General features: G+C 43.2%; 1 protein-coding gene across 3 annotated transcripts in view; it reads right to left on the bottom strand.

Moving 5' to 3' along the window:
* The window catches only part of LOC134357301 (aminopeptidase Q-like), a 153,281-nt gene that overhangs the window by 33,475 nt on the left and 92,990 nt on the right, over positions 1-26,816 (bottom strand). For all 3 annotated transcript variants that reach the window (XR_010020589.1, XM_063068677.1, XM_063068678.1), the window contains exons 11-12: positions 25,001-25,077; positions 11,130-11,266 (exon numbers count right to left, since the gene is read on the bottom strand). Coding sequence is in view for 2 of the 3 variants with exons in the window: in XM_063068677.1 (XP_062924747.1) it covers positions 11,130-11,266; positions 25,001-25,077 (214 nt within the window). In the remaining variant the exon portion in view is untranslated. The remainder of the gene's footprint in view (positions 1-11,129; positions 11,267-25,000; positions 25,078-26,816) is intronic.

Here is a 26,816-nt window from a genome sequence, read left to right as displayed (position 1 = left end):
CACAAACTTTGCCACAAAGCCATTAATTCCACTATCTACATCATTGACAAACAATGTGAAAAGTAGCAGTCCCAATACTGACCCCTGAGGAACACCACTAGTCACTAACAGCCAACCAGAAAAGGCCCCCTTTATTCCCACTTGCTGCCTCTTACCTGTCAGCCATTCCTCTATCCATACCAGTATCTTTCCTGTAACACCATAGGATCTTATCTTGTTAAGCAGTCTCATGTGAGACACCTTATTAAATGCCTTCTGAAAATCTAAGTAAATGACATCCACTGCCTCTCCTTTGTCCACCCTGCTTGTTACTTCCTCAGAGAATTGTAACAGATATGTCCCTTCATAAAAACCATGCTACCTTTGATTTATTTTATTATTAGCCTCCAAGTACCCCAAAACCTCTTCCTTAATAATGGACTCCAACACTTTTCTAACCACTGAGGTTAGGCTAACTGCGCTATAATTTCCTCTCTTCAGTCTTCCTCCCTTGTTAAAGAGTGGAGTGACATTTGCAATTTTCCAGTCCTCTGGGACCATGCCAGAATCAAGTAATTATAGACAACAGACAATAGACAATAGGTGCAGGAGTAGGCCATTCGGCCCTTTGAGCCAGCACCACCATTCACTGTGATCATGGCTGATCATCCACTATCAGTATCCAGTTCCTGCCTTATCCCATAACCTTTGATTCCGCTATCTTTAAGAGCTCTATCCATCTCTTTCTTTAAAGCATCCAGAGACTTGGCCTCCACAGCCTTCTGGGGCAGAGCATTCCATATATCCACCACTCTCTGGGTGAAAAAGTTTTTCCTCAACTCCGTTCTAAATGGCCTATCCCTAATTCTTAAACTGTGGCCTCTGGTTCTGGACTCACCCATCAGCAGGAACATGCTTCCTGCCTCCAGCGTGTCCAATCCCTTAATAATCTTATATGTTTCAATAAGATCCCCTCTCAGCCTTCTAAATTCCTGAGTATACAAGCCCAGTCGCTCCAATCTTTCGACATATGACAGTCCTGCCATCCCGGGAATTAACCTTGTGAACCTACGCTGCACTCTCTCAATAGCAAGAATGTCCTTCCTCAAATTTGGAGACCAAAACTGCACACAGTACTCCAGGTGTGGTCTCACCAGGGCCGTGTACAGCTGCAGAAGGACTTTGCTCTTATACTCAATTTCCCTTGTTATGAAGGCCAGCATGCCATTAGCTTTCTTCACTGCCTGCTGTACTTGCATGCTTGCTTTCAGTGACTGATGTACAAGTACACCTAGATCTCATTGTGCTTCCCCTTTTCCTAACTTGACTCCATTTAGGTAACAATCTGCCTTCCCGTTCTTACCACCAAAGTGGATAACCTCACATTTATCCACATTAAACTGCATCTGCCATGCATCTGCCCACTCACCCAGCCTGTCCAAGTCACCCTGCATTCTCATAACATCCTCCTCACATTTCACATTGCCACCCAGCTTTGTGTCATCAGCAAATTTGCTAATGTTACTTTTAATTCCCTCATCTAAATCATTAATATATATTGTAAACAGCTGCGGTCCCAGCACTGAACCTTGCGGTACCCCACTGGTCACGGCCTGCCATTCCAAAAGGGACCCATTAATCGCTACTCTTTGTTTTCTGTCAGCCAGCCAATTTTCAATCCAGTCAATACTCTGCCCCCAATACCATGTGCCCTAATTTTGCCTACTAATCTCCTATGTGGGACTTTATCAAAGACTTTCTGAAAGTCCAGATACACTACATCCACTGGCTCTCCCTTGTCCATTTTCATAGTCACATCCTCAAAAAATTCCAGAAGATTAGTCAAGCATGATTTCCCCTTTGTAAATCCACGCTGACTCTTGAAAGATCATGACCAACGCATCTGTTATCTCTTCAGCAACCCCTTTCAAGACTCTGGGGTGTAGTCCATCTGGTCCAGGTGACTTATCCACCCTAAGATCTTTCAGCTTGCCTAGCACTTTTCCTTTGTAACAGCAAAGGCACTCACTCCTGCTCCCTGACACTCATAGACCTCTGATGGACTGCTAGTGTCTTCCACAGTAAAGACTGAAAAGTAAAGTACTTATTAAGTTCATCTGCCATTTCTTTGACCCCATTACTACCTCACCAGCATCATTTTCCAGTGGTCCAATATCAACTCTCACTTCCCTTTTATTCTTTACATAACTGAAAAAACTTACAGTATCCTGCTTTATATTATTGGCTAGTTTGCCCTCATATTTCATCTTTTCCCTTCTTGTAGCTTTTTTAGTTGCCTTTTGCTGGATTTTAAAAGTTTTCCAATCATCCAACTTCCCACTCACTTTTGCTACCTTATATGCTCTTTCCTTGGCTCTTATGCAGACCTTAACTACCCGTGTCAGCCACGGTTCCCTACCCGTGCTATTTGAGTACTTCTTCCTTGGAACATATCTATCCTGTGCCTTGTGAGCTACTCCAAGACACTTCAGCCACCTCTGTTCTGCCATCATCCTTGCCACTATCCCTCTCCAATCCACCCAGGCAAGCTCCCCCTTCAAGCCTCTGTAATTCCCTTTATTCCATTGTGATATTGACACATGTGACTTAAGCTTCTCCCTCTCAAATTGCAGTATGAATTCAATCATATGATGATCACTGCCTCCTAAGGGTTCCTTTATGTTAAGCTCCCTAATAAAATCTAGGTTATTACACAACACCGACAACCTTTCCCCGAGTAGTCTCAAGCACAAGCTGCTCTAAAAAGCCATCTCAGAGGCCATTCAACAAATTCCCTCTCTTGCAATCCGACACCAAACTAATTTTCCCAATTCCCTTGCATATTGAAGTCCCCCATTACAATTTTGTATTACCCTTATTGCATGCCTTTTCCACCTCCCTTTGCAATCTCAACCCCACATTTTGACTACTACTTGGAAGTCTATATATGATTCCCATAATGGTTCTTTTACCCTTGCAATTCCATAACTCCACCCACAAAGATCCGACATTCTCTGACCCCATGTCATCTCTTTCTGAAGATGTAATTCTATCTCTTATCAAGAGAGCCATTCCACCATTTATGCCTTCCTGCTTATCCTTTCAATACAAAGTATATCCTTTGATGTTAAACTCCCAACTTTGACCTTCTTTCAGCCACAACTCAGTGATAGCCACAATGTCATACCTACCAATTAATGTCATACCAACTAATTGTGTCACAAGTTCGTCCACCTTATTCCGAATGCTATGTGCATTTAAATACAGCACCTTCGGTCCTGCATTCTTTGCCCTTATGCATTTTGCCTCTGTGGTGCAACTTAACTCTTTGCTCCGTCTGACAAGGCTCTTATCTAGCTTCAGGTTTGCCAGTTTCCCAAGCACCTTCTTCTCAATAATAGCAATTACACTCAATTCTGCCCTCTGACAGCCTCACATTTCTAGCATACTGCTAGTGTCTTCCACAGTGAAGACTGGCACAAAAGACTTATTAAGATCGTCCACTGTATCTTTGTCTCCCACTACTACCTCTCCAGTGTAATTTTCCATCAGCTCAATATCCACCCTACTCTTTATATATGTATCGGAAAAACCTTCTGGTATGCTCATTTATTTTTTTGGCTAGCGTACCTTCATATTTGATCTTTTCTCTTCTCATGGATTTTTAGTTGTTCGTTGTTAGTTTTTAAAAGCTTCCCAATCCTCAAATTTCCCATTAATTTCAGCCATATTATATGCCCTCTCTTTTGCTTCAATGCTGTCTTTGACTTCCTTTGTCAGCCACATTTATTCATCCTCCCTTTAGAATGTTTCTTCATCTTTGCAATGTAACTATTCTGCACCTTCCCAAATGCCCCTAGAAACCCCAGCCATTGCTATTCTGCTATCATCCCTGCCCATGTCCCTTCCAATCGACTTTGGCCATTTCTTTTCTCAAGCCTCTATAATTCCTTTTACTCCACCTTAATACTGATATGACTTTATCTTCTCCCTCTCAAACTGCAGGGTGAATTCTATCATATTATGATCATTGCCTCACAAGCGTTCCTTTACCTTAAGCTCCCTAATCAAATCTGGTTCATTACACAATACCCAATCCAAAATTGCCTTTCCCCAAATGGGCTTAACCACAAGCTGCTCTAAAAAGACATCTCATAGCCATTCTACAAATTCCCTCTCTTGGGTTCCTGCTCCGACCTGATTTTTCCAATCTACCTGCATATTGAAATCCCCTATGACTATCGTAACATTGCCTTAATTGCATACCTTTTCCATTTCCTGTTGAAATTTACATCCCACATCCTGGCTACTGTTGGGGGCCCTGTATATAACTCCCATCAGTGTCTCTTTACCCTTCCTTGCATTTTCTCAACTCTACCCACAAGGATTTTAATTCATCTGATTCCATGTCACCTCATTCATTTGATTTCATTTTATTTTTACCTACAAAGTTACCGCACCCTCCCTGCCTGCCTACCAGTCCTTTTGATGCCAGGTGTATCCTTGGATGTTAACCTTTCAACTATGATCTTCTTTCAGCCACATCTCAGAGATGCCCACAACGTCATACCTGTCAATCCCTAAACTGCATTACAAGATTATCTACTTTATACTGAGTGCATTCAATCCTACTTAATCCCTATTGGTGAGGCCCTATTCAACAACTTTTACATACATGTGTCAAACATTTGCAGCTGGTGTAAGGGTGGTGTCCAGAACATGCTGAGAAAACTCTGGTAATGAGAAAGTGATGCTCTTTATTTTACTGAGCAATCAAGCTTCTTTGCATATCAGGTTCAAAATCTATTTGGAAGAAAAGTGTTTTAAATGACTGACCTAAATAAAAAAATAATATCAATTTAAAACATGCAAGAAAACATGAATAATATTATTGAATTTCAACTGATTTAAATAACATGGACGATAGAACACAATAGCACCATATAGGCTCTTCAGCCTACTCTTCTTACTCTAAGATCAATCTAGTTCTTCCCTCCTACATAGCCCTCTATTTTTCTATCATCCATGTGCCTATCTCAGAGTTTCTTAAATGCTCCTAATGTACCTGCCTCTACTATCAAGAGTGTTCTACGTACTTACCACTGTGTAAAAAACTACCTCTGACAATTATAAACGCAAGAGATTCTGCAGATGCTGCAAATCCAGAGTAACAGATACAAAATGCTTGGGGAACTCAGCAGATCAGGTAGCATCTATGGAAAGGACAAAGCAGTTGACATTTTGGGCCCAAAATGTTGACTCTTTATTCCTATCAATAGATGCTGTCTGACCTGCTGAGTTCTTCCAGCATTTGGTGTGATACCTTAAAATTATACCCTATTGTATTTAAATGCAAACAATTCCAGCCTTGAACTCCAGGCCGGGTCTTTATGTGCTGCTATTGTGACTTCCGTCTCCCCTTCCCCCACCACCACTCCGCAGCCCCGTCTTCCTCAGATCCCACCGTCAACTCCTGGGCCCTCGGAGGCTCCATCTTCCTCTCACCCCAACCCTCCCCTCTCCACTGACACCCCCAGCCTCCCCCCTCCCCCCTCTGATCCCAGCTCTCATCCGTGCCGGGTCTTTACCATCCCCTCCGACCTTCAACTGTTGGAGGCAGAACGCTCTGTCCTCAGTAAGGGCCTCACCTTTGTCCCCCTTCGCCCACACCTCAGCGAGTTCCGTGTTCGCCACGATGCGGAACTTTTCTTCCGCCGTCTCCGTCTCCGAGCCTACTCCTTCGGCAAGGACTCTTCCACCCCCACTGATGACCTCTTCTCCCGTCTTCAACCCTCCTCTTCTTCATGGACACCCCGCTCTGGTCTTCTGCCTGCTCTGGATCTCTTTATTGCTAACTGCCGACGGGACATCAACCGTCTCGACTTCACCCCACCTTGTCCCCATTCCAACCTCACTCCTTCGGAACGCTCTGCTTTCCACTCCCCCCACACTAATCCCAACCTTATTATTAAACCCGCTGATAAGGGGGGTGCTGTTGTAGTCTGGCGTACTGACCTCTACCTTGCCGAGGCGCAGCGACAACTCGCGGATACCTCCTCTTATTTACCCCTCGATCGTGACCCCACTAAGGAGCAACAGGCCATTGTCTCCCACACCATCACCGACTTTATCCGCTCAGGGGATCTCCCATCCACTGCTACCAACCTTATAGTTCCCACACCCCGTACTTCCCATTTCTACCCCCTACCCAAGATCCACAAACCTGCCTGTCCTGGCCGACTTATTGTCTCAGCTTGCTCCTGCCCCACCGAACTCATTTCTGCAAACCTCGACACTGTTTTATCACCCCTTGTTCAATCCCTTCCAACCTATGTTCGTGACACTTCTCACGCTCTTAAACTTTTCGATGATTTTAAGTTCCCTGGCCCCCACCGCTTTATTTTCACCATGGATGTCCAGTCCTTATATACTTCCATCCCCCATCAGGAAGGTCTCAAAGCTCTACGCTTCTTTTTGGATTCCAGACCTAATCAGTTCCCCTCTACCACCACTCTGCTCCGTCTAGCGGAATTAGTCCTTACTCTTAATAATTTCTCCTTTTGCTCCTCCCATTTCCTCCAAACTAAAGGTGTAGCTATGGGCACCCGTATGGGTCCTAGCTATGCCTGCCTTTTTGTTGGGTTTGTGGAACAATCTATGTTCCGTGCCTATTCTGGTATCTGTCCCCCACTTTTCCTTCGCTACATCGACGACTGCATTGGCGCTGCTTCCTGCACGCATGCAGAACTCGTTGACTTTATTAACTTTGCCTCCAACTTTCACCCTGCCCTCAAGTTTACCTGGTCCATTTCCAACACCTCCCTCCCCTTTCTAGATCTTTCTGTCTCTGTCTCTGGAGACAGCTTATCCACTGATGTCTACTATAAGCCTACTGACTCTCACAGCTATCTGGACTATTCCTCTTCTCACCCTGTCTCTTGCAAAAACGCCATCCCCTTCTCACAATTCCTCCGTCTCCGCCGCATCTGCTCTCAGGATGAGGCTTTTCATTCTAGGACGAGGGAGATGTCTTCATTTTTTAAAGAAAGGGGCTTCCCTTCCTCCACTATCAACTCTGCTCTTAAACGCATCTCCCCCATTTCACGTACATCTGCTCTCACTCCATCCTCCCACCACCCCACTAGGAATAGGGTTCCCCGGTCCTCACCTACCACCCCACCAGCCTCCGGGTCCAACATATTATTCTCCGTAACTTCCGCCACCTCCAACGGGATCCCACCACTAAGCACATCTTTCCCTCCCCCCCCCTGCATTCCGCAGGGATCGCTCCCTACACAACTCCCTTGTCCATTCGTCCCCCCCCATCCCTCCCCACTGATCTCCCTCCTGGCACTTATCCGTGTAAGCGGAACAAGTGCTACACATGCCCTTACACTTCCTCCCTTACCACCATTCATGGCCCCAAACAGTCCTTCCAGGTGAGGCATCACTTCACCTGAGTCGACTGGGGTGATATACTGCGTCCGGTGCTCCCGATGTGGCCTTTTATATATTGGTGAGACCCGACGCAGACTGGGAGACCGCTTTGCTGAACATCTACGCTCTGTCCGCCAGAGAAAGCAGGATCTCCCAGTGGCCACACATTTTAATTCCACGTCCCATTCCCATTCTGACATGTCTATCCACGGCCTCCTCTACTGTAAAGATGAAGCCACACTCAGGTTGGAGGAACAACACCTTATATTCCGTCTGGGTAGCCTCCAACCTGATGGCATGAACATTGACTTCTCTAACTTCCGCTAAGGCCCCACCTCCCCCTCGTACCCCATCTGTTACTCATTCTTATGCACACATTCTTTCTCTCACTCTCCTTTTTCTCCCTCTGTCCCTCTGAATATACCTCTTGCCCATCCTCTGGGGTCACCCCCCCCCTTGTCTTTCTTCCCGGACCTCCTGTCCCATGATCCTCTCGTATCCCCTTTTGCCTATCACCTGTCCAGCTCTTGGCTCTATCCCTCCTCCTCCTGTCTTCTCCTATCATTTTGCATCTCCCCCTCCCCTCCAACTTTCAAATCCCTTACTCACTCTTCCTTCAGTTAGTCCTGACGAAGGGTCTCGGCCTGAAACGTCGACTGCACCTCTTCCTATAGATGCTGCTTGGCCTGCTGCGTTCACCAGCAACTTTGATGTATGTTACCCTATTGTATTAGTCATTTTCACCCTGGGAAAAAGTCTTTGGTTAGCCACTCGATCTATGCCCCTTATCATCTCGTACACCTCTATCAAGTCACTTCTCATCCTACTTTGCTCCAAAGTACTGGCTTGTACTACAAGTAAATGTTAACTATAAAATATAAATATTATCACTTGCAGACATTCCTCTCTGTTGAAATGAATGGATTCAATGTTCCTGTACTAGAAAAAGAAATCTAGTCCTTTGCATTCGCAATGGCCATGGGACTGACTTTGACAGCAGTCAACTACTGTGCTGTGCCAATTGCTTTTGGGGACACCTGGTGAAGGAAGTCATTGAAACAAAACTAGAAGAAAAGAATTTTAACAAAGATGAAGGTCTCACTGTAAGTGAGAACTGGAATTCGATTGTAAACAAGGTTGGCCAGCAGAAACCTGATTGGATGAGGACTGACCAATCAGAAGGGACGGACGGCGGGGGTATAAATACCACTGGACTAGACATGCCCAGGCATCATCCCTGATGATGATGGCAGAGTTTGTCATTGAAATGTCAGTTAAAATCAATACCTGCACCCTGCTGGAAGCCCAGGAAGAGTTTATTTATTACTGTACCAGGCTTATCCTGATGATCGCTTACCGGGCAGATTTTCATCAAGAATTCAATAGCAGAGCAGAACTTTGATAAAAAAGCAGCCAGTAAATTTGGAGCAAGCATTCTTGATGGAACCCTGAGCCAAATGGCAGCTGGAATAAATTCCACTGATTTCTATGCAGCAATTATGAGGAAAGCATAGCAGTGTCTCTACTTCCTTAGAAGTCTGCGAAGATTCAGCATGAGATCTAAAATCTTGGCAAGCTTTCACGGATGTGTGGTGGAGAGTAGATCGATTGATTGCTTCACAGCCTGCTATGGAAACACCAACACCCTCAAATGGAAAATCCTGCAAAAAGTAGTGAATACAGCACAATCAGGGAGAAGACTCAGGAGCTTGAAGACTCGTACGGCCAGATTTGGGAACAGCTTCTTTCCAACTGTGATAAGACCGCTGAACGGATCCTGACCCGGATCTGGGCCATACCCTCCGAATATCCGGACCTGCCTCTTGGTTTTTTTGCAATACCTTACTTTCCATTTTTCTATTTTCTATTTATGATTTATAATTTAAATTTTTAATATTTACTATCGATTTGTAATCCAGGGAGTGCGAAGCACATATGATGATTGTACGTTCTAGTATCAATTGTTTGGCGACAATAAAATATAAAGTATCTCTCAAGGGTAAAGGCCTCCCCACCACTGAGCACATCTACAGGAAACCAGCATCATCATCAGGAAGGTGATACAGGAGCCAAGGACCCACACCACCAATTGTAAACCTATCTAAATTAAATTATGCTCCATAACATCTCAGCTCCAGCAAGTGCTGAAACTCTAAGCAACACTCGGATGTTTGGAGTTCCTCGAGTTCCTCCAGCATTTTGTGTGTGTCACTCAACTCTGGCAAATCTGTTTTCTAAAGATACTGAATATCTCAACTGTAACGAAAACCAATTTCCCCCGGGATCAATAAAGTATGACTATGACTAATAATGTTTCTTTCCTTTATAGTTAGTATAAAATTCAATAGATACCATTTTTCAGTAAATTTGTGGAAAACTTCAAGACAAATTATGAGAATGATATTATTAAATAAAATAGAACCAATTCATTGTGCAAGTGGACCAGATCAGAAACGTTATGAATATCTGTCAATTAATGTGAATCTTATCGTAATGGGAATTGGGAAGGGTCAAATCGAAAACCAAAAAAAATCCAAGGGAAACACCAACTGGTTATGAAGCATTATTGTTCAGTGGCAAGTGGAAAGAAAGCTGATTTTAGATCATCCTTGATAAACAGAGAGCACTCCAGTCAAAAGGCTATCCAATTCCCAGAGTCACTGTGAGAGTTTCAGTTGATTAACTAGGATAATTTGGATAAAATCAGCAGGATCACAAGTTACTGCAATTATATTCCCAGCCATTCTGGTTATGTGTTCTATACATTCTGTCAAGCATTCAACACCGGCAAGGACAGAACTTCATTGAATTGCCATGATAGAAGTGCAAGGATAGGTTCAGACCTTATCTGAAAACTTGTGGCATGTACATTTAGCTATTCATTCACAGGATGTTGGTGTACCAGATGATATCAGCATTTATTGGTCATCCCAATCTATGCCTAAATTGAGAAGCAAATAAGATTCAATCATACTAGTGTGGCTGGGTCATATGTAAGAACAGTGGATTTCCTCCACTAAAGGATATGAACTAAATAAGTTTTATGACAACCTGATGGTTTCATGGAAACAGCTACCGTGCCTATTTTAATAAACCTATTTTTCAGACCCATCTGGTGGCGTAGTGGCATCAGCACCAGACTTCGGGACGAAAGGTCCCGAGTTTGAATCTAACCGGCCAGCTCCCCTGCACGCTTAACATCCGTGCTGGGTTATGAGCTGGTGGTCTCTTTGGAAACTCACCCTGCAGAAGGCAATGGCAAACCACTGCTGTAACTTGCCTCATACGTGGTTCCCCACTACGTCAGAGAGGCGTGGAGAGAAATCGTCTGCTAACTGGAGAAACTCCAGATGCGACGTACCTGCCCTTTCCTATTTTAATTTTGAAGTTAAGTTCTCCAGTTGCCGTGGCAGGATTTTTCAAGATCAGAACTCTGGCTGCTGGTCCTGCAGTCCAACCCCTAATGCTTTTGTGCCCTAATGATGATATGACAGTTGTATAGCATACATATTGCAAGATGGTTTCATTATTTTGAATGTTCCTCAGTAGAAGCATCTCAGACATCAATACTCAGAAGTACCTAGGTAAAGTACATAATTGTCACCTTTACTCAGTGATTTCACTGAAAGGCAGAATTCACAGACAGACATTTTGTATTTCATATTTGTGCACAATGTACTGAAGATGGACAAATAAAGAAAATCGTAACTTACAGATGGGTCATTGTTTAATTGTTGTCCCAGCTGACGCCAATTGTAATCATCATAGTTAGTTCTGTAGAGGGCAGACATATTGACATTTAGCAGGATCCATTCTTCATCAGTAGTACGTTTTACTTCAGAAAATGTTTCTGCACACAATCACAAAGGATGGATGTCAAAACAATGATTTCTGTTTGTACCTGAAAAAATTAATACCATGTTTTTTTATGGATATCAATGCTCTAGTTGACATCAGTAGTTGAAACTCAATTGCAAAACAGTTGTCTGTTATAAATAAATTGACTTTGAATTGTATGCTAATGTAATTTTGCACCTATGTATAAAGGCGGTGATCTGTATCCCTTATTCTGCTTTCTTCACCTTTCCCTCCCAGTCCTGATAATCATCAAATCATAGAAAAGTTCAGCATAGAAACAGGCCCTTCAGCCCTTCTAGTCCATGCCTAACCATTTAAACTGCTTCCTCCCATCAACCTGCATCGGGACCATAGTCCTCCATACCTCTACCATCCATGTACCTATCCAAACTTCTCTTAAACATTGCAAGTAAGCTCGCGTGCACCACTTGTGCTGGCAGCGCGTTCCACACTCTCACAACCCTCTGGGTGAAGAAATTTCCCCTCATGTTCCCTTTAAACTTCTCACCTTTCAGCCTTAACCCTGGCTGTAATCCCATGTAATCTCGGTGGAAAAAGCATGCTTGCATTTATCCCATCTACTGTATGCACCTCATCATTTTGTCTACCTCTGTCAAATCTCCACTCAATCTTCTACATTCCAAGGAATAATGTCCTAACCTGATCAATCTTTCCTTTTAACTCAGGTCCTCCAGACCCGGCAACATACCTGGTAAATTTTCTCTCTATCTTTTCAACCTTATTTACATCTTTTTACTAGGTAGATGACCAAAATTGCACACAATTCTCCAAATTAGAAATCACTAATTTCTTATAAAACTTCAACATAACATTCCATCTCCTGTACTGAATAGTTTGATTTATGAAGGCCAATGTTCCAAAAACATTCTTTTTGACCCTATCTACCTGTGACCCCACTTTGAATGAATTAAGGATCTGTGTTCCTCTGTTCCACTTCACTCCTCAGTGCCTTACCATTCACTGTGTAAGATATTTAATGTTGCTGCTGCAAACCCGATTCATTTTTAAGCAACAATGAAATATTGTGGTCTTGACCTGAAAAGCAGGCCCTAACAGAAGAAATGCAAATGCTTTGAGTCTCCTTAAGAGAACACCCTTGTCCTCAATTATTGTTGGGGAGGTAGCTATGGAAAAAAATGATGGATTCTTCCCTGAGACAAAATCTCTTTCCATAGTGAACGTAAAGTTTCTATTTCCTTTGAGGAAGGTGAACTGCTTGAATCCATGACATTGATTTGGCTCAACAGGCTTTGATGAAAACAGGCTTGGGTGAGAACAGGCAGAGGATCTTAGTAAGTTTCTAGTAAATTTTCTTCTGCTATTACATAACTAGTGCACTGAGAACGAGTCCAGAGTTAGTGGAATGTTCCTTGTCTGAGGTGTGGAAACTCCGTGATAACTACATTTACATGGTGCACAAAACTGCGGCTCTGCAGAGACTGTGCAAAGGAACTGGCGCTGCAGCTGGATGATAAGGAGGTGATCGATAGGAGATACAGGGAGGCAGTCACCCTTAAACTGCAGGAGGCAGATACCTGTGTGACTATGAGGAGAGGGAAAAGAAATAGGCAGCCAGTGCCAAGTATCCTATGACTGTTCAATAATATGTATACCTACCACTTTGGATACTGTTGGGGAGGATGACCTACCAGAGGGAAGAAACAGCAAACTGATCTTTGGCACAGTGTCTGTCTCTGTGGCTCTGAAGAGAAGGGAGGCAGAAGAGAAGTGCACTAGAGACAGGTGATCCCATAATCAAAGCAGCAAACAGCAGATTCTGTGGATGTGAAAGAGGCAGCTGGATGGCATGTTGCCTCCCAGGTACCAGGGTCAGGGATGTCTCAGACTGAGTCCACACCATTCCATACAGTGACGGTGAGCAGCCAGAAGTCATGGTACTTATTGGTACCAACGCATAGGTAGGAAAAGGGAAGAAATCCCGAAGAGAGAATATAGGGAGCTAGGTAGAAAGCTGAAAAGCAGGATATCCAGGGTAGTAATCTCTGGATTGCCACCTGTGCCATGCGCCATTTTGGGTAAAGAAAGGATGATTTGGCAGATAAATGCATGGTTCAAGTAGGGGTAAAGTGGGCAGTGACCATTAGTCCTGTGACTAGTGGTGTGCCTCAGGGATCTGTGCTGGGACCATTGCTGTTTGTTGTCTATATCAATGATCTAGATAATAATGTGGTAAATTGGATCAGCAAGTTTGCTGATGACACTAAGATTGGAGGCGTTGTGGACAGCGAGGAAGGCTTTCAAAGCTTGCAGAGGGATCTGGACCAACTGGAAAAATGGGCCAGAAAATGGTAGATGGAATTTAATGTAGACAAGCGTGAGGTGTTGCATTTTGGAGGGACAAATCAAGGTAGGACATACACAGTAAATGGTAGGGCACTGAGGAGTGCGGAGGAACAAAGGGATCTGGGAGCTCAGATACATAATTCCCTGAAAGTGGCGACACAGGTGGACAGGGTTGTAAAGAAGGCTTTTGGCATCCTGATATTCATAAATCAAAGTATTGAGTACAGGAGTTGGGATGTTATGGGGAGGTTGTAGAAGACATTGGTGAGGCCAAATTTGGAGTATTGTGTGCAGTTCTGGTCACCTAACTATAGGAAGGATATCAGTAAGATTGAAATAGTGCAGAGAAGATTTACTAGGATGTTGCCAGGTCTTCAGGAGTTGAGTTACAGGGAAAGATTGAACAGGCTAGGACTTTATTCCTTGGAGCGTAGAAGAATGAGGGGAGATTTGATAGAGGTTTACAAAATTATGAAGGGTATAGACAGAGTAAATGTGAATAGGCTCTTTGCACTTAGGTTAGGAGAGATAAATACGAGAGGACATGGCTTTAGGGTGATAGGGGAAAGGTTTAGGGGGAACATTAAGGGGAACTTCTTCACTCAGAGAGTGGTGGGAGTGTGGAACGAACTGCCATCTGAGGTGGTAAATACGGGCTCACTCTTAAGTTTTAAGAATAAGTTGGACAGATACATGGATGGGAGCGGTCTGGAGAGTTATGGACTGGGTGCAGGTCAAGGGGACTAGTGGAATAAAGTTTCGGCACAGACTAGAAGGGCCGAATGGCCTGTTTTCTGTGCTGTAGTTTCACGTACCCCGTGATGGGTTAAAGATCCAGCAGAAATGGAAAACACTTTGGAGTCCAGTATTGCTATTAACTAATGGCATTTATTAGTAACTACGCAATACAGTAATATAAAATCAGATATATAAAACAGGTTAGCAATGATTAGATATGTATAAGTGTGGAAATATATGAAAACCAAGCTTCTTCAAGTCTAGGGGTAAATAGATAGTCTTATGATGATCAGTAAAGTTCAGTTCAGTTTGTGGTATTGAGTTGAGTAGTGATGGAGAGAGAGAGAGAAAGAGAGAGATTTGAGTCCTCAAGGTGAGCTGACGCCGTCGATGTTCCCGTTGTCCTCCGAAATCCTTTAGAAGTCACCAATTGTGACCACAACAGAGGAGACCGTTCTTCTGTGGTGAAATTATCAACCCAGGCAAGGATCGGACACACGAATAACTCCCTACCAGTCACACCCTATTCACACTGTGAGAGCCACTGATCGATCCGCCTGATTGATCCTCCAAAACTCACCTTTCTGTGGGCACAAGATAGCTTATTCAGTGTCCAAAACCATGTGTCTGTCAGTCTATCAGTTGACCTTCTATTTATCTCACCATGCTGAACACCAGCTCCTCCCTTCTCTCTCTGTAGGAACACAGATGCTGCCAGTGTCCTTGCAAAGTGTAAACATGCTGCAAAGAAACCATAACACCATCTCAAAGCAGTCTTCACCTCTCTCTCTCTTTTAGTAACAAGGTGTCTGATGTTAAACAACTCTCTCTCTCTTTTCAAAAGCACAGTTCATAGGGGTAATTCAGGACCCTGTCACATAGTGTTCTATGGTTCTATGGTTTTGGATTTCTGGATCACTGGGATCTCTTCTGGGGAAGGTGTGACGTATACAAAAAGGACAGGTTACACTGGAACCCAAGGGACACCAACACAGCAGCACACACAAGATGCCAGAGAAACTCAGCAAGCCAGGCAGCATCTATGGAAAAGAGTAAACAGTCAATGGTTTAGATGGAGACCCTCCTTCAGGACTGGATAAAGAGATGAGGTTAGTGTAAGGAGGGGGGAGAGGGGAGGAAGAAGTACAAGAGAAGGAAACGGGAATGTGGAATGGTGGGGGGGGGGGGAGGTAGGGATGTGGAAGCTCGAGAAATCGATGTTTGTGCCATCAAGTTGAAGGATACCCAGATGGAATATAAGGTGCTGCTCATCCATCCTGAGCGTGGCCTTATCGCGGCAGTATAGGAGCCATGGACTGACACATCGGACTGACACGTCAGAATGGCAATGGGAAAACCCTGAGGGCAGATTTGCTAGAGCTGTTAGGGAGGATTTAAACTAAGCTGGCAAGGAGATTGGAACCAGAGTGATAGGGCTGAAGGTGGACCAGTTGGTGTACAAACAAAGGTCATGTGTAGTGAAACTGTGAGAAAGGCCAAGCAAATGACAGGGCAAAATTGTAGTCAGTGGCATCAAGTACAACAGAGGGCCAAAATCAAAAAAGGTAATGAATACAGGACTGAATGCACACAGTATATGGAATAAGATAGATGATCTTATAGCGCAATCACAGACGGGTAGTTACAGTATGTTGTTCTGGGCATCACTGAGTCATGGTTGAAAGAAGGTTATATTTGGGAGCTTGATATCCAAGGATACACATTACACCAACAGGAATGGAAGGTAGGCAGAGGGGGTGTGTGTCTCTGTTGGTAAAAAAAAATGAAATCAAATCCTTAGAAAGTGGTGACATAAGATTGGAAGATGTAGAATCCTTGTGGGTAGAGTTAAGAAACTGAAAGGGTAAAAAGACCCTGACAGGCATTATATTTTTACCACCAAACAGTAGCCAGAATGTGGACTATAATTTACAACGGGACATAGAAAAGCTATGTAGAAAGAGCAATGTTGTGACTGTCATGGGGGATTTCAATATGCAGATAGATTGGGAAAATCAAATTGGTGCTGGATCCCAAGAGGGGGAATTTGTGGAATGCCCACAAGATGGCTTTTTAGAGCAGCTTATGAATGAGTCCACTAAGGGAACGGTAATTCTGGTTTGGGTGTTATGTAATGACCTAGATTTGATTAGGGGGCTTAAGGTAAAGGAACCTTTAAGGGTAAGTGATCATAAAATGATCAAATTCACCCTGAAATTTGAGAGGGAGAAGCTAAAATCAGTTGTATCAGTATTGTAGTGGAGTAAAGAGAATTACAGTGCATGAAAGAGGAGCTTGCCAAAGTTGATTGGAAAAGGACACTAGCAGGGGATGATAGCAGAATAGCAATGGCTGCAGTTTCTGGGAGCAGGGACGATACATCCCAGAGATGAAGAAGTATTCTAAAGGAAGGACGAGACAACCATGGCTGATAGAAGAAGTCAAAGACAGCATAAAAGCAAAAGAGAAGGCATATATTATTTCAAAAATTAGTAGGAAGGTAGAGGATTGGGAAGATTTTTAAAAGCAATAAAAGGCAAGTAAAAAGCCATAAAGAGAGAAAAGATTAAATATGAAGGTAACCTAGCCAATAATATAAAAAAGCATATAAAAAGTTTTTTTTTCCAGATATATAAAGAGTAAAAGAGAGACAAACGTGGATATCAGACTGCTGGAAAATTATGCTGGAGAAGTAGTAATAGGGGACAAAGAAATGGAGGGAAAATTAGATAGATAGATAGATAGATATTGATCCCAAAGGAAATTACAGTGTCACTGCAGCATTACAAGTGCAGAGATATAAATATTAGAAGAGAAGTAGAAAGAATAAAAAAAGTAAGTTACTTCAAACAGTCTAACTGGAGGGAGTCATCACTTCCCCGGCCGTAGGTTAATTCACTATAGATGCTAATGGCTGGGAGTAAGAATGACCTCAGATAGCACAGTTGTCTTAGTCTATTACTGAAGGTGCTCCTCTTCAGCCATGTTGGCATGCAGAGGGTGAGAAACGTTGTCCAGAATTGCCAGGATTTTCCGTAGAGTCCTACCACAGACTCCAGTGTGACTCCTATAATAGAGGCAGCCTTTCTAAACAGTTGATTGAGCCTGTTGGCATCACCCATGTTAATAAGTATTTTGCCTCAGTCTTCACTGTAGAAGGTACTGGCAGAATGCTAGAGATGTGAAAGTGTCAGGGGCAGAAGTGAGCATATTGCCATCACTAAGGAGGAGAAGGTGCTTGGGAAGCTGAAAAGTCTGAAGGAAGGTAAGTCACGTGGAATAGATAGGCCACACCTGAAGGTTCTGAAAGAGGTAGCTAAAGAGACTGTAGAGGCATTTGTAATGATCTTTCAAGAATAACTAGATTCCAGAATGGTACAGGAGGGCTGGAAAATTGCAAATATCACCACTCTTTAAGAAAGGAGGGAGGCAAAAGAAAGGAAATTACAGGCTAATTAGCCTGAATTGAGCAGTTTGGAAAGATGCTGGAGTCTACTCTCAAGTATGAGGTTTCGGGTTACTTGGAGGTTCATGACAAAATAGGTTAAGTTCAGCGTGGTTTCCTTAAGGGACATCTGATCTGACAAATCTGTTGGAATTCTTAGAGAAAATAATAGGCAGGCTCAATAAAGGAGAGTTGGTGGATGTTGTTTATTTGGATTTTCAGTAGGCCTTTGTCAACATGAGGTTGCTTACAAGATAAGATCCAATGGTATTACAGGAAAGATACTAGCATTGATGAAAGGTTGGCTGACTGGCAGGAGACAAAGAGTGGAAATAAAAGGGGCCTTGCCTGGTTAGCTGCTGATGACTAGTGGCGTGCCGCAGGGCTTAGTGTTGGGACTGTTTCTTTTCACGTTATATGTCAATGATTTGGATGAAGGAATTGAAAGCCTTGTGATCAAGCTTGCAGATGATACGAAGATAAGTAAAAGGGCAGATAGTGTTAAGGAAGCAGGGAGTCTGCAGAAGGACTTAATGGATGAACGTGCAAAGAAGTGGCAGATGGAATATAGTGTACATTAGTATATAGTCATGCACTTTAGTAGAAGGAATAAAGGCATGCACTATTTTGTAAATGGGGAAAATATTCAAATATCAGAGGTGCAAAGGGACTTAGAAGTCATCCTGCAGGACTCCCTAAAGGTTAACTTGCAAGTTGAACTGTGGTAAGTTTGAGAAAAGCAATTTTAGTATTCATTTCAAGTGGACTAGAATACAAAGCAAGGATGTAATGCTGAGGCTTTATGAGTCATTAGTCAGACCACTCGAGGAGTATTGTGAGCAGTTTTGGGCCGCTGGCATTGGAGAGAGTCCAGAGGAGGTTCATGAGGATTATCCCAGGAATGAAAGGGTTAACATATGAGGTTTGACCGCTCCAGACCTGTACTTGCTGGAGTTTAGATGAATGAAGTTTAGAAGATCTCATTGAAGCCTATTGAATATTGAAAGGCCCAGACAGAGTGGATTTGGAGAGGGTGCTTCCTATAGTTGGGGATTCCAGAACCAGAGGGCACATCTATTTAGAAAAGAGATGAGGAAAAGAATTCTTTAGCCAGAGGGTGGTGAATCTGTGGAATTCATTGCCAGAGATGGTTGTGCAGGCCAAGTCACTGGGTATACTTAGGGTGGAGGTTGATAGGTTCTTGGTTGATCAGGGTGTCAAAGTTTATGGGTAGAAGGCAGAAGAATAAGGTTCAGAAGGAAAATATATCAGCCAAGATGGAATGGTGTAGATTCCATGGGCCAAATGGCCTAATTCTGCTCATCTCTCTTATAGGCTTATGATATCCATCAGGGGATAAAAAAAAATGAAAACCTGCAGATGCACCTCATACCTCTCTATGACCTCCTGATTTCCCTCTTAAGCGTATTCTTTATCAAGTTTAATTGTTATTATACCATACATAAATACCCACTGATGCAGTGAAATGAAACAGCATTACTCCAGGGCCAAGGAGTGAAACACAATGCTGACAGTCATACACTGCACAGGGCACATGTAGCACATATCAGATAGCAAGCACACCAGTAAAGGTATCCGTTACAGTCACGCAAAAATTATATATATAGTGCAGGACCCTGAATCCATGAATATTGCAGCAGTCTGCAGCTTGTCTTCTGCCAAGCGAACACTGGGGGGCAGCACCAACTCTAGCTTGGATGCTGCACTCACCACCCCTGGCATTTCAGTGGAGCACAACAACCCCAACACCTCTCTCCTGGAAGGCTGTAAACAGACAACACTGCAGCTGAAGGCCTTGTCCTTGCTGTGACCAAGGCCAAGCTGATACCCCACCGTTCGCCCCTTCCATCTGCCAATAAATCACTGAATCGGACTTGAGGCATTCCACATTAACAATTTCCAGCAGGGTCTTGCAATCACAAAAAAAAGTGACTAAGTTGATCAGTCACTGCACGCCACCTTCGTGCACCCACTCCTCTGATGACTCTCCGACACAGGCAGCAGCATGATCTGCATCAAGTCCAGTTCATTCAGCTCCTCCACCAAGGAGCAACTCACTGATGGGATAGACCTGCGGTATGTAATATCCAATAGGATCTTGTGATTATAAAAAATACATTTTAAAAAGACAATGAACACTTTTGGTTAGCCTCATAGAAGCTGATGCGACCGAGTGCACTGCCACCTTACTGAAAAACTTATGTTTTTATAGTCATTAAGGATTCACCCATCCCCACCCTTATAAGCCCAATGTATACTTCCTTCTTCTTTCCCAGAGCTTCAATTAGTCTCACCGGCCAAGAAACATAGAAACATAGAAACCTACAGAACAATACAGGCCCTTCGGCCTACGAAGCTGTGCCAAACATATTCTTACCTTAGAAATTACCAACGGTTACCCATAGCCTTCTATTTTTCTGAGCTCCATGTACCTGTCCAGGAGTCTCTTAAAAGACCCTATCATATACGCCTCCACCACCATTGCCGGCAGCCCATTCCACACACTCACCCACTCTCTGCGTAAAAAACTTACCCCCAACATCTCCTCTGTACCTACTTCCAAGCACCTTAAACCTGTGCCCTCTAATGCTAGCCATTTCAGCCTCGGGGAAAAAGCCTCTGTCTATCCACATGATCAATGCCTCTCATCATCTTTTACACCCCTATCATGTCACCTCTCATCCTCCGTTGCTCCAAGGAGAAAAGGCCGAGTTCACTCAACCTATTCTCATAAGGCATGCTCCCCAATCCAGCAACATCCTTGTAAATCTCCACTGCACCTTTTCTATGGTTTTCACATACTTTCTATAGTGAGGCAACCAGAAATGAGAACAGTACTCCAAGTGGGGTCTCAGCAGGTTCCTATGTAACTGTAACATTACCTCTCGGCTCCTAAACTCAGTCCCACGATTGATGAAGGCCAATACACTGTATGCTTTCTTAACCAAAGAGTCAACCTGCGCAGCAGCTTTGTGTCCTATGGACTCGGACCCCAAGACCCCTCTAATCCTCCAACACTGCCAAGAGTCTTACCATTAATAATATATTCTGTCATCATACTTGACCTACCAAAATGAACCACCTCACACTTATCTGGGTTGAACTCCATCTGCCACTTCTCAGCCCAGTTCTGCATCCTATCAATGTCCCGCTGCGACCTCTGACAGCCTTCCACACTATCCACAGCACCCCAAACTTTGAGTCATCAGCAAAATTTCTAACCCATCCTTCCACTTCTTCATCCAGGTCATTTACAAAAATTACAAAGAGTAAGGGTCCCAGAACAGATCCCTGAGGTACACCACTAGTGACCAATCTCCATGCAGAATATGGCCCATCTACAACCACTCTTTGTCTTCTGTGAGCAAGCCAATTCTAGATCCACAAAGCAATGTCCCCTTGGATTCCATGCCTCCTTACTTTCTCAATAAGCCTTGCATGGGGTACCTTGTTAAATGCCTTGCTGAAATCCATATACGCGATATTGACTGCTCTAACTTCATCAATGTGTTTAGTCACATCCTCAAAAAATTCAATCAGGCTCGTAAGGCATGACCTGCCTTTGAGAAAGCCATGCTGACTATTCCTAATCATATTATGCCTCGCCAAATGTTCATAAGTCCTGCCTCTGAGGAACTTCTCCATCAACTTACCAACCACTGAAGTAAGACTCACTGGTCTATAATTTCCTGGGCTATCTCTACTCCATTTACTGAATAAGGGAACAACATCTACAACCCTCCAATCCTCCAGAACCTCTCCCATCCCTATTGATGATGCAAAGATCATTGCCATAGGCTCAGCAATCTCCTCCCTTGCCTCCCACAGTAGCCTGGGGTACAACTCGTTTGGTTTCGATGACTTATCCAACTTGATGCTTCCAAAAGCTCCAGCACATCCTCTTTCTTAATATCTACATGCTCAAGCTTTTCAGTCTGCTGTAAGTCATCCCTACAATTGCCAAGATCCTTTTCTGTAGTGAAGACTGAAGCAAAGTACTCATTACGTACCTCTGCTATCTCCTCCAGTTCCATACACACTTTTCCAATGTCACACTTGATTAGTCCTATTCTCTCACGTCTTATCCTCTTGCTCTTCACAGACTTGTAGAATGTCTTGGGGTTTTCCTTAATCTTGTCCGCCAAGGCCTTCTCATGGCCCCTTCTGGCTCTCCTAATTTCTTTCATAAGCTCCTTCCTGCTAGCCTTATAATCTTCCAGATCTCTACCATTATCTAGCTTTTTGAACCTTTTGTAAGGTCTTCTTTTCTTCTTGACTAAATTTACAACAGCCTTTGTACACCATGGTTCCAGTACCCTACCATCCTTTCCCTGTCTCTTGGAAGGTACCTATGCAGAACTCCACACAAATATCTCCTGAACATTTGTCACATTTCTGCCATACATTTCCCTGAGAACATCTGTTCCCAATTTATGCTTCCAAGTTCCTGCCTGATAGCTTCATATTTCCCCTTACTCCAATTAAATACTTTCCTAACTTGTCTGTTCCTGTCCCTCTCCAATGTTATGGTAAAAGGGATAGAATTGTGATCACTATCTCCAGAATACTCTCCCACTGAGAGACCTGACACCTGACCAGGTTCATGTCCCAATACCAGATCAAGTACGCCTCTCCTCTTGTAGGCTTATCTACATATTGTGTCAGGAAACCTTCCTGAACACACCAAACAAACTCTACTCCATCTAAACCCCTCACTCTAGGGAGATGCCAATCAATAGTTGGGAAATTAAAATCTCCCACCACGACAGCCCTTACACCTTTCCAGAATCTGTCTCCCTATCTGCTCCTTGATGTCCCTGTTACTATTGGGTGGTCTATAAAAACCACCCAGTAGAGTTATTGACCGCTTCCTGTTCCTAACTTCCACCCACAGAGACTCCGTAGACAATCCCTCCATGTCTTCCTCCTTTTCTGCAGCCATGACACTATCTCTGTTCAATAGTGCCACGCCCCACCTCTTTTGCCTCCCTCCCTGTCCTTTCTGAAACATCTAGAGCCTGGCACTCGAAGTAACCATTCCTGCCCCTGAGCCATCCAAGTCTCTGTAATGGCCACAACATCATAGCCCCAAATACTGATCCATGCTCTAAGCTCATCCACTTTGTTCATAATACTCCTTGCAGTAAAATAGACACATATCAAACCATAGGTCTGAGCGCGTCCCTTCTCTATTGCCTGCCTATCCTCCCTCTCACACTGTCTCCAAGCTTTCTGTATTTGTCAGCTAACCACCTCTTCCTCCATTTTATTAGTTTGGTTCCCACCCACCCCAGCAATCCTAGTTCAAACTCTCCCCAGTAGCCTTAACAAGGTTCACTAAACTTGTCAGTTAACCCTTCACCCTGACAGGATTCTTCACCCCCGGACTCTTCATATCACACTCTTAAAAGCCTCCCATTCCTTTTCCTTTGAACAGGATCACTCAATCAACCTTTGCTAGATCCAGAATAATACCCTCCAAAATTGGGCCTGGTCCAGTTTAGGGCCATAAGCTGTGAACCTGCCCTATCATTTTCCATCACCATCTTAAAAGTAATGGGATTATGGTCACTGGAGCCAAAGCGCTTTCAGACTGCACCTTCAGTTACTTGCCCTGCCTTCTTCCCTAAGAGAAGGTCTAGTATTGCACCCTACTTTGCTGCCCACATTTCACTGCCATTTTTTGCATGAGGTAACCTGGCATACTACTTCACAGGAGCAGTTTTTCTACAGAAACAACACTCATCAGCAAGCGCATAGGTAGTTTCATATGACTCCTGAAATTATTTTTTGATTTCTTGAGATTCAGCGTAGAATCAGCCCTTCCGGGTCTTCGAGCTGTTCTGCTCAGCAATCCCCCAATGTAATGTTTGCCTAATCACGGGACAATTTACAATGACCAATTAACCTACCAAACGGTACACCTTTGGACTGTGGGAGGAAACCAGAACGCCCAGAGGAAACCCGCGTGGTCACAGGGAGAACGTACACACTCCTTAGAAGCAGTGGTGGGAATTGAACCCAGGCCACCTGTGCTTTAAAAAGTTGTGCTAGCCACTATACTACCGTGCCATAGTCATAGTCATAGTCATAGTCATACTTTATTGATCCCGGGGGAAATTGGTTTTCGTTACAGTTGCACCATAAATAATAAATAGTAATAGAACCATAAATAGTTAAATAGTAATATGTAAATTATGCCAGTAAATTATGAAATAAGTCCAGGACCAGCCTATCGGCTCAGGGTGTCTGACCCTCCAAGGGAGGAGTTGTAAAGTTTGATGGCCACAGGCAGGAATGACTTCCTATGACGCTCAGTGCTGTATCTCGGAGGAATGAGTCTCTGGCTGAATGTACTCCTGTGCCCACCCAGTACATTATGTAGTAGATGGGAGACATTGACCAAGATGGCATGCAAGATGCCGCCCCAGTAAAGTACATCACATCACTTGCAGTCGTGTTTTCATGTCATTCCAGCATAAAAACCATTTCCCCATGGCTCCAGCTGAAAATAGATTGGGCCCTTTCTAATCCGAAGTGTTCCAATGCACAATACTTCTGAAAATGATTCGTAATCTAACTGCTCTGCTCTATTACTTTCAGGTCTTATATTCTGCTTAGGATATATATAAATAAGTGCCATTTGGTAAGTTTTGTAACACACTGAAACACCGTTGCAACATATGTTACCTGAACAACAAAGAGCCTGCTGGCGCTATTTGCAGACTTCCTAGCAAGAACTTAAGCAATCAGCAAGATAAGTAAAAGCTTGGCATCCTAGGGGTTACAGTAAAAAGTGTTTTAACACTGTAATATTTTATGGACTACTGAATAAGTATGAGTTTTCTTGAAGATATTTCTTCTATTCAGGGAGAACAATGTATCTTTACTGAAATTTATGGAACAAAGAGTTAATTCTCTGACTTTATATCTTTCAGGGCAAGGAAATCTTTCTTTGAATTGGTAATTGTACAATGGAAAATCACATGCCTGAATTTTCAGTAAATACAGACAACAGGTAAATTTTATTCAGAGATGTTTGTGGTTAGAAGACATTTATTTCATAATGTATTAAAGTTTTGAACTTTCTTTTGACATTTGACTTTAAAGTTTTTTAATTATCTCTGCAGAGAGCAAACACAAGATTTTGCTAGGATGGTTTAGGGTTGCTCATCACATTATATACTATGTACATACCATACTTTTCCTTCAGCCAGATTAGAGGTTGCACAGATCCATTCTTCATCCAGAAAATTGGAACAAACCATGAGTTACTAAAGAAATAATAATGGCAGATGTCAACCTTCTGATCTGAACAACTATGACTATTTAAATGCATTTCAGTAGTTATTTGCTTATTAGTAAAGATAATTTGTCATTCTCTGTGGACTTGGAGAACATAGGAACTACATATCCAGAGAATAGTTTAAATAAAGTTTAACTAACTTATTGGTGTGAGGAGTATTTGGGATATCAGCTGCCTGATGTGCTATTGGTGGTGAGGCACAGACAATGACAGAGTAATGTTCTGCCTATACACTTATATTCCATGTCAGCTTGATCAGGTTTTGCCACAATGAGCAGACCTGGGTGATGCGAGGAAGCTTGTTTGAACGATGCAACTGTCACTTAATGATTTCACTGTAACATTAAAATTTATTTGACTATTTAAAATTGCTGTACCAATGCTGGGTTAGAAACCAACATCAGCCTGAATATATAGAATCATGGAGTCAGAGAAAAGTACAACACAGAAACAGGTCCTTCAGCCATTCTAATCCACTGCCCACTCCCATCGTCCCACACCCGGACCATCGCCCTCCATACCCCTACCATCCACATACCTATCCAAACCTCTATTGAACAATGAAACCAAGCTCACATGCACCACTTGCGCTGGCGACTCGTTCCACATTTTCATGACCCTCAGCATTTCCCCTTCAACTTTTCGCCTTTCACCCTTAATCCATGACCTCTAGTTGTACTCCCACCCAACTTCAAAAGAAAAATCCTGCCTGAATTTACCCTATCTATACCCCTCATAATTTTGTATACCTCTTTCAAATCTCTTCTCAATCTTCTACATTTCAAGGAATAAAGTCCTAACCTATTTAATCTTTTTTTATAACTCAGGTCTTCCACTCCCGGCAATATCCTTGTAAATTTTCTCGGCACTCTTTCAATCTTTTTCCATCTTTCCTGTCGGTAGGTGATCAAAACTGTACACAATACTCCAAATTAGACCTCATTAATCTCTTATATAACTTCAATATTTCAACCCATTTTCAGTTCCCAATAGTTTGATTTATGAAGGGCAATGTACCAAAAGATTTCTTTATGACTCAACCAACCTGTGACACCACCTCAATGGATTATGGACCTGTATTCCCAAATCTCTTTGTTCTACAGCACTCCTCAGCGCCTTACCGTTCACTGTGTAAGACCTACCTGGGTTGGTCCCACTGAAGTGAAACACCTTGCACTTGTCTGTATTATATTCCATCTGCCATTTTTCAGCCTATTTTTTCCAGCTGGTCCAGATCCCACTGCAGGCCATGATAATCTTCCTTGATGTCCACTACACCTCCAATCTTGGTATCATCTGCAAATTTGCTGATCCAGTTAACCACATTATCATCCAGATCACTAACAGACAATGGACCCAACATCAATCCCTGCAGCACTCCACTAGTCACAGGCCTCCGGTCAAAATGGCAACTATCTACTACCACTCACTGGCTTCTCGTACAAAGCCAATGTTTAATCCAGTGTACTACCTCATCCTGAATGCTGTGCGACTGAACCTTCTTGATCAACCTCCCAAGAGGGACCTTATCACATGTCCATGTAGGCAATATCTAATGCCTTGTCTTCATCAACTTTCCCGGTAACTTCCATGAAAAACTCTATAAGATTGGTTAGACACGCTCAAACATGCACGAAGCAATGCTGACTATCCTTAATCAGTCCATGTCAATCCAAATACTCAGATATCTGGACTCTTAGAATACTT

The sequence above is a fragment of the Mobula hypostoma genome, chromosome 16 (assembly GCF_963921235.1).
Source record: "Mobula hypostoma chromosome 16, sMobHyp1.1, whole genome shotgun sequence".
NCBI lineage: Eukaryota > Metazoa > Chordata > Chondrichthyes > Myliobatiformes > Myliobatidae > Mobula > Mobula hypostoma.
Note: the sequence above shows the minus strand (reverse complement) of the source record. Positions and strands in the feature narration are given on the sequence as shown.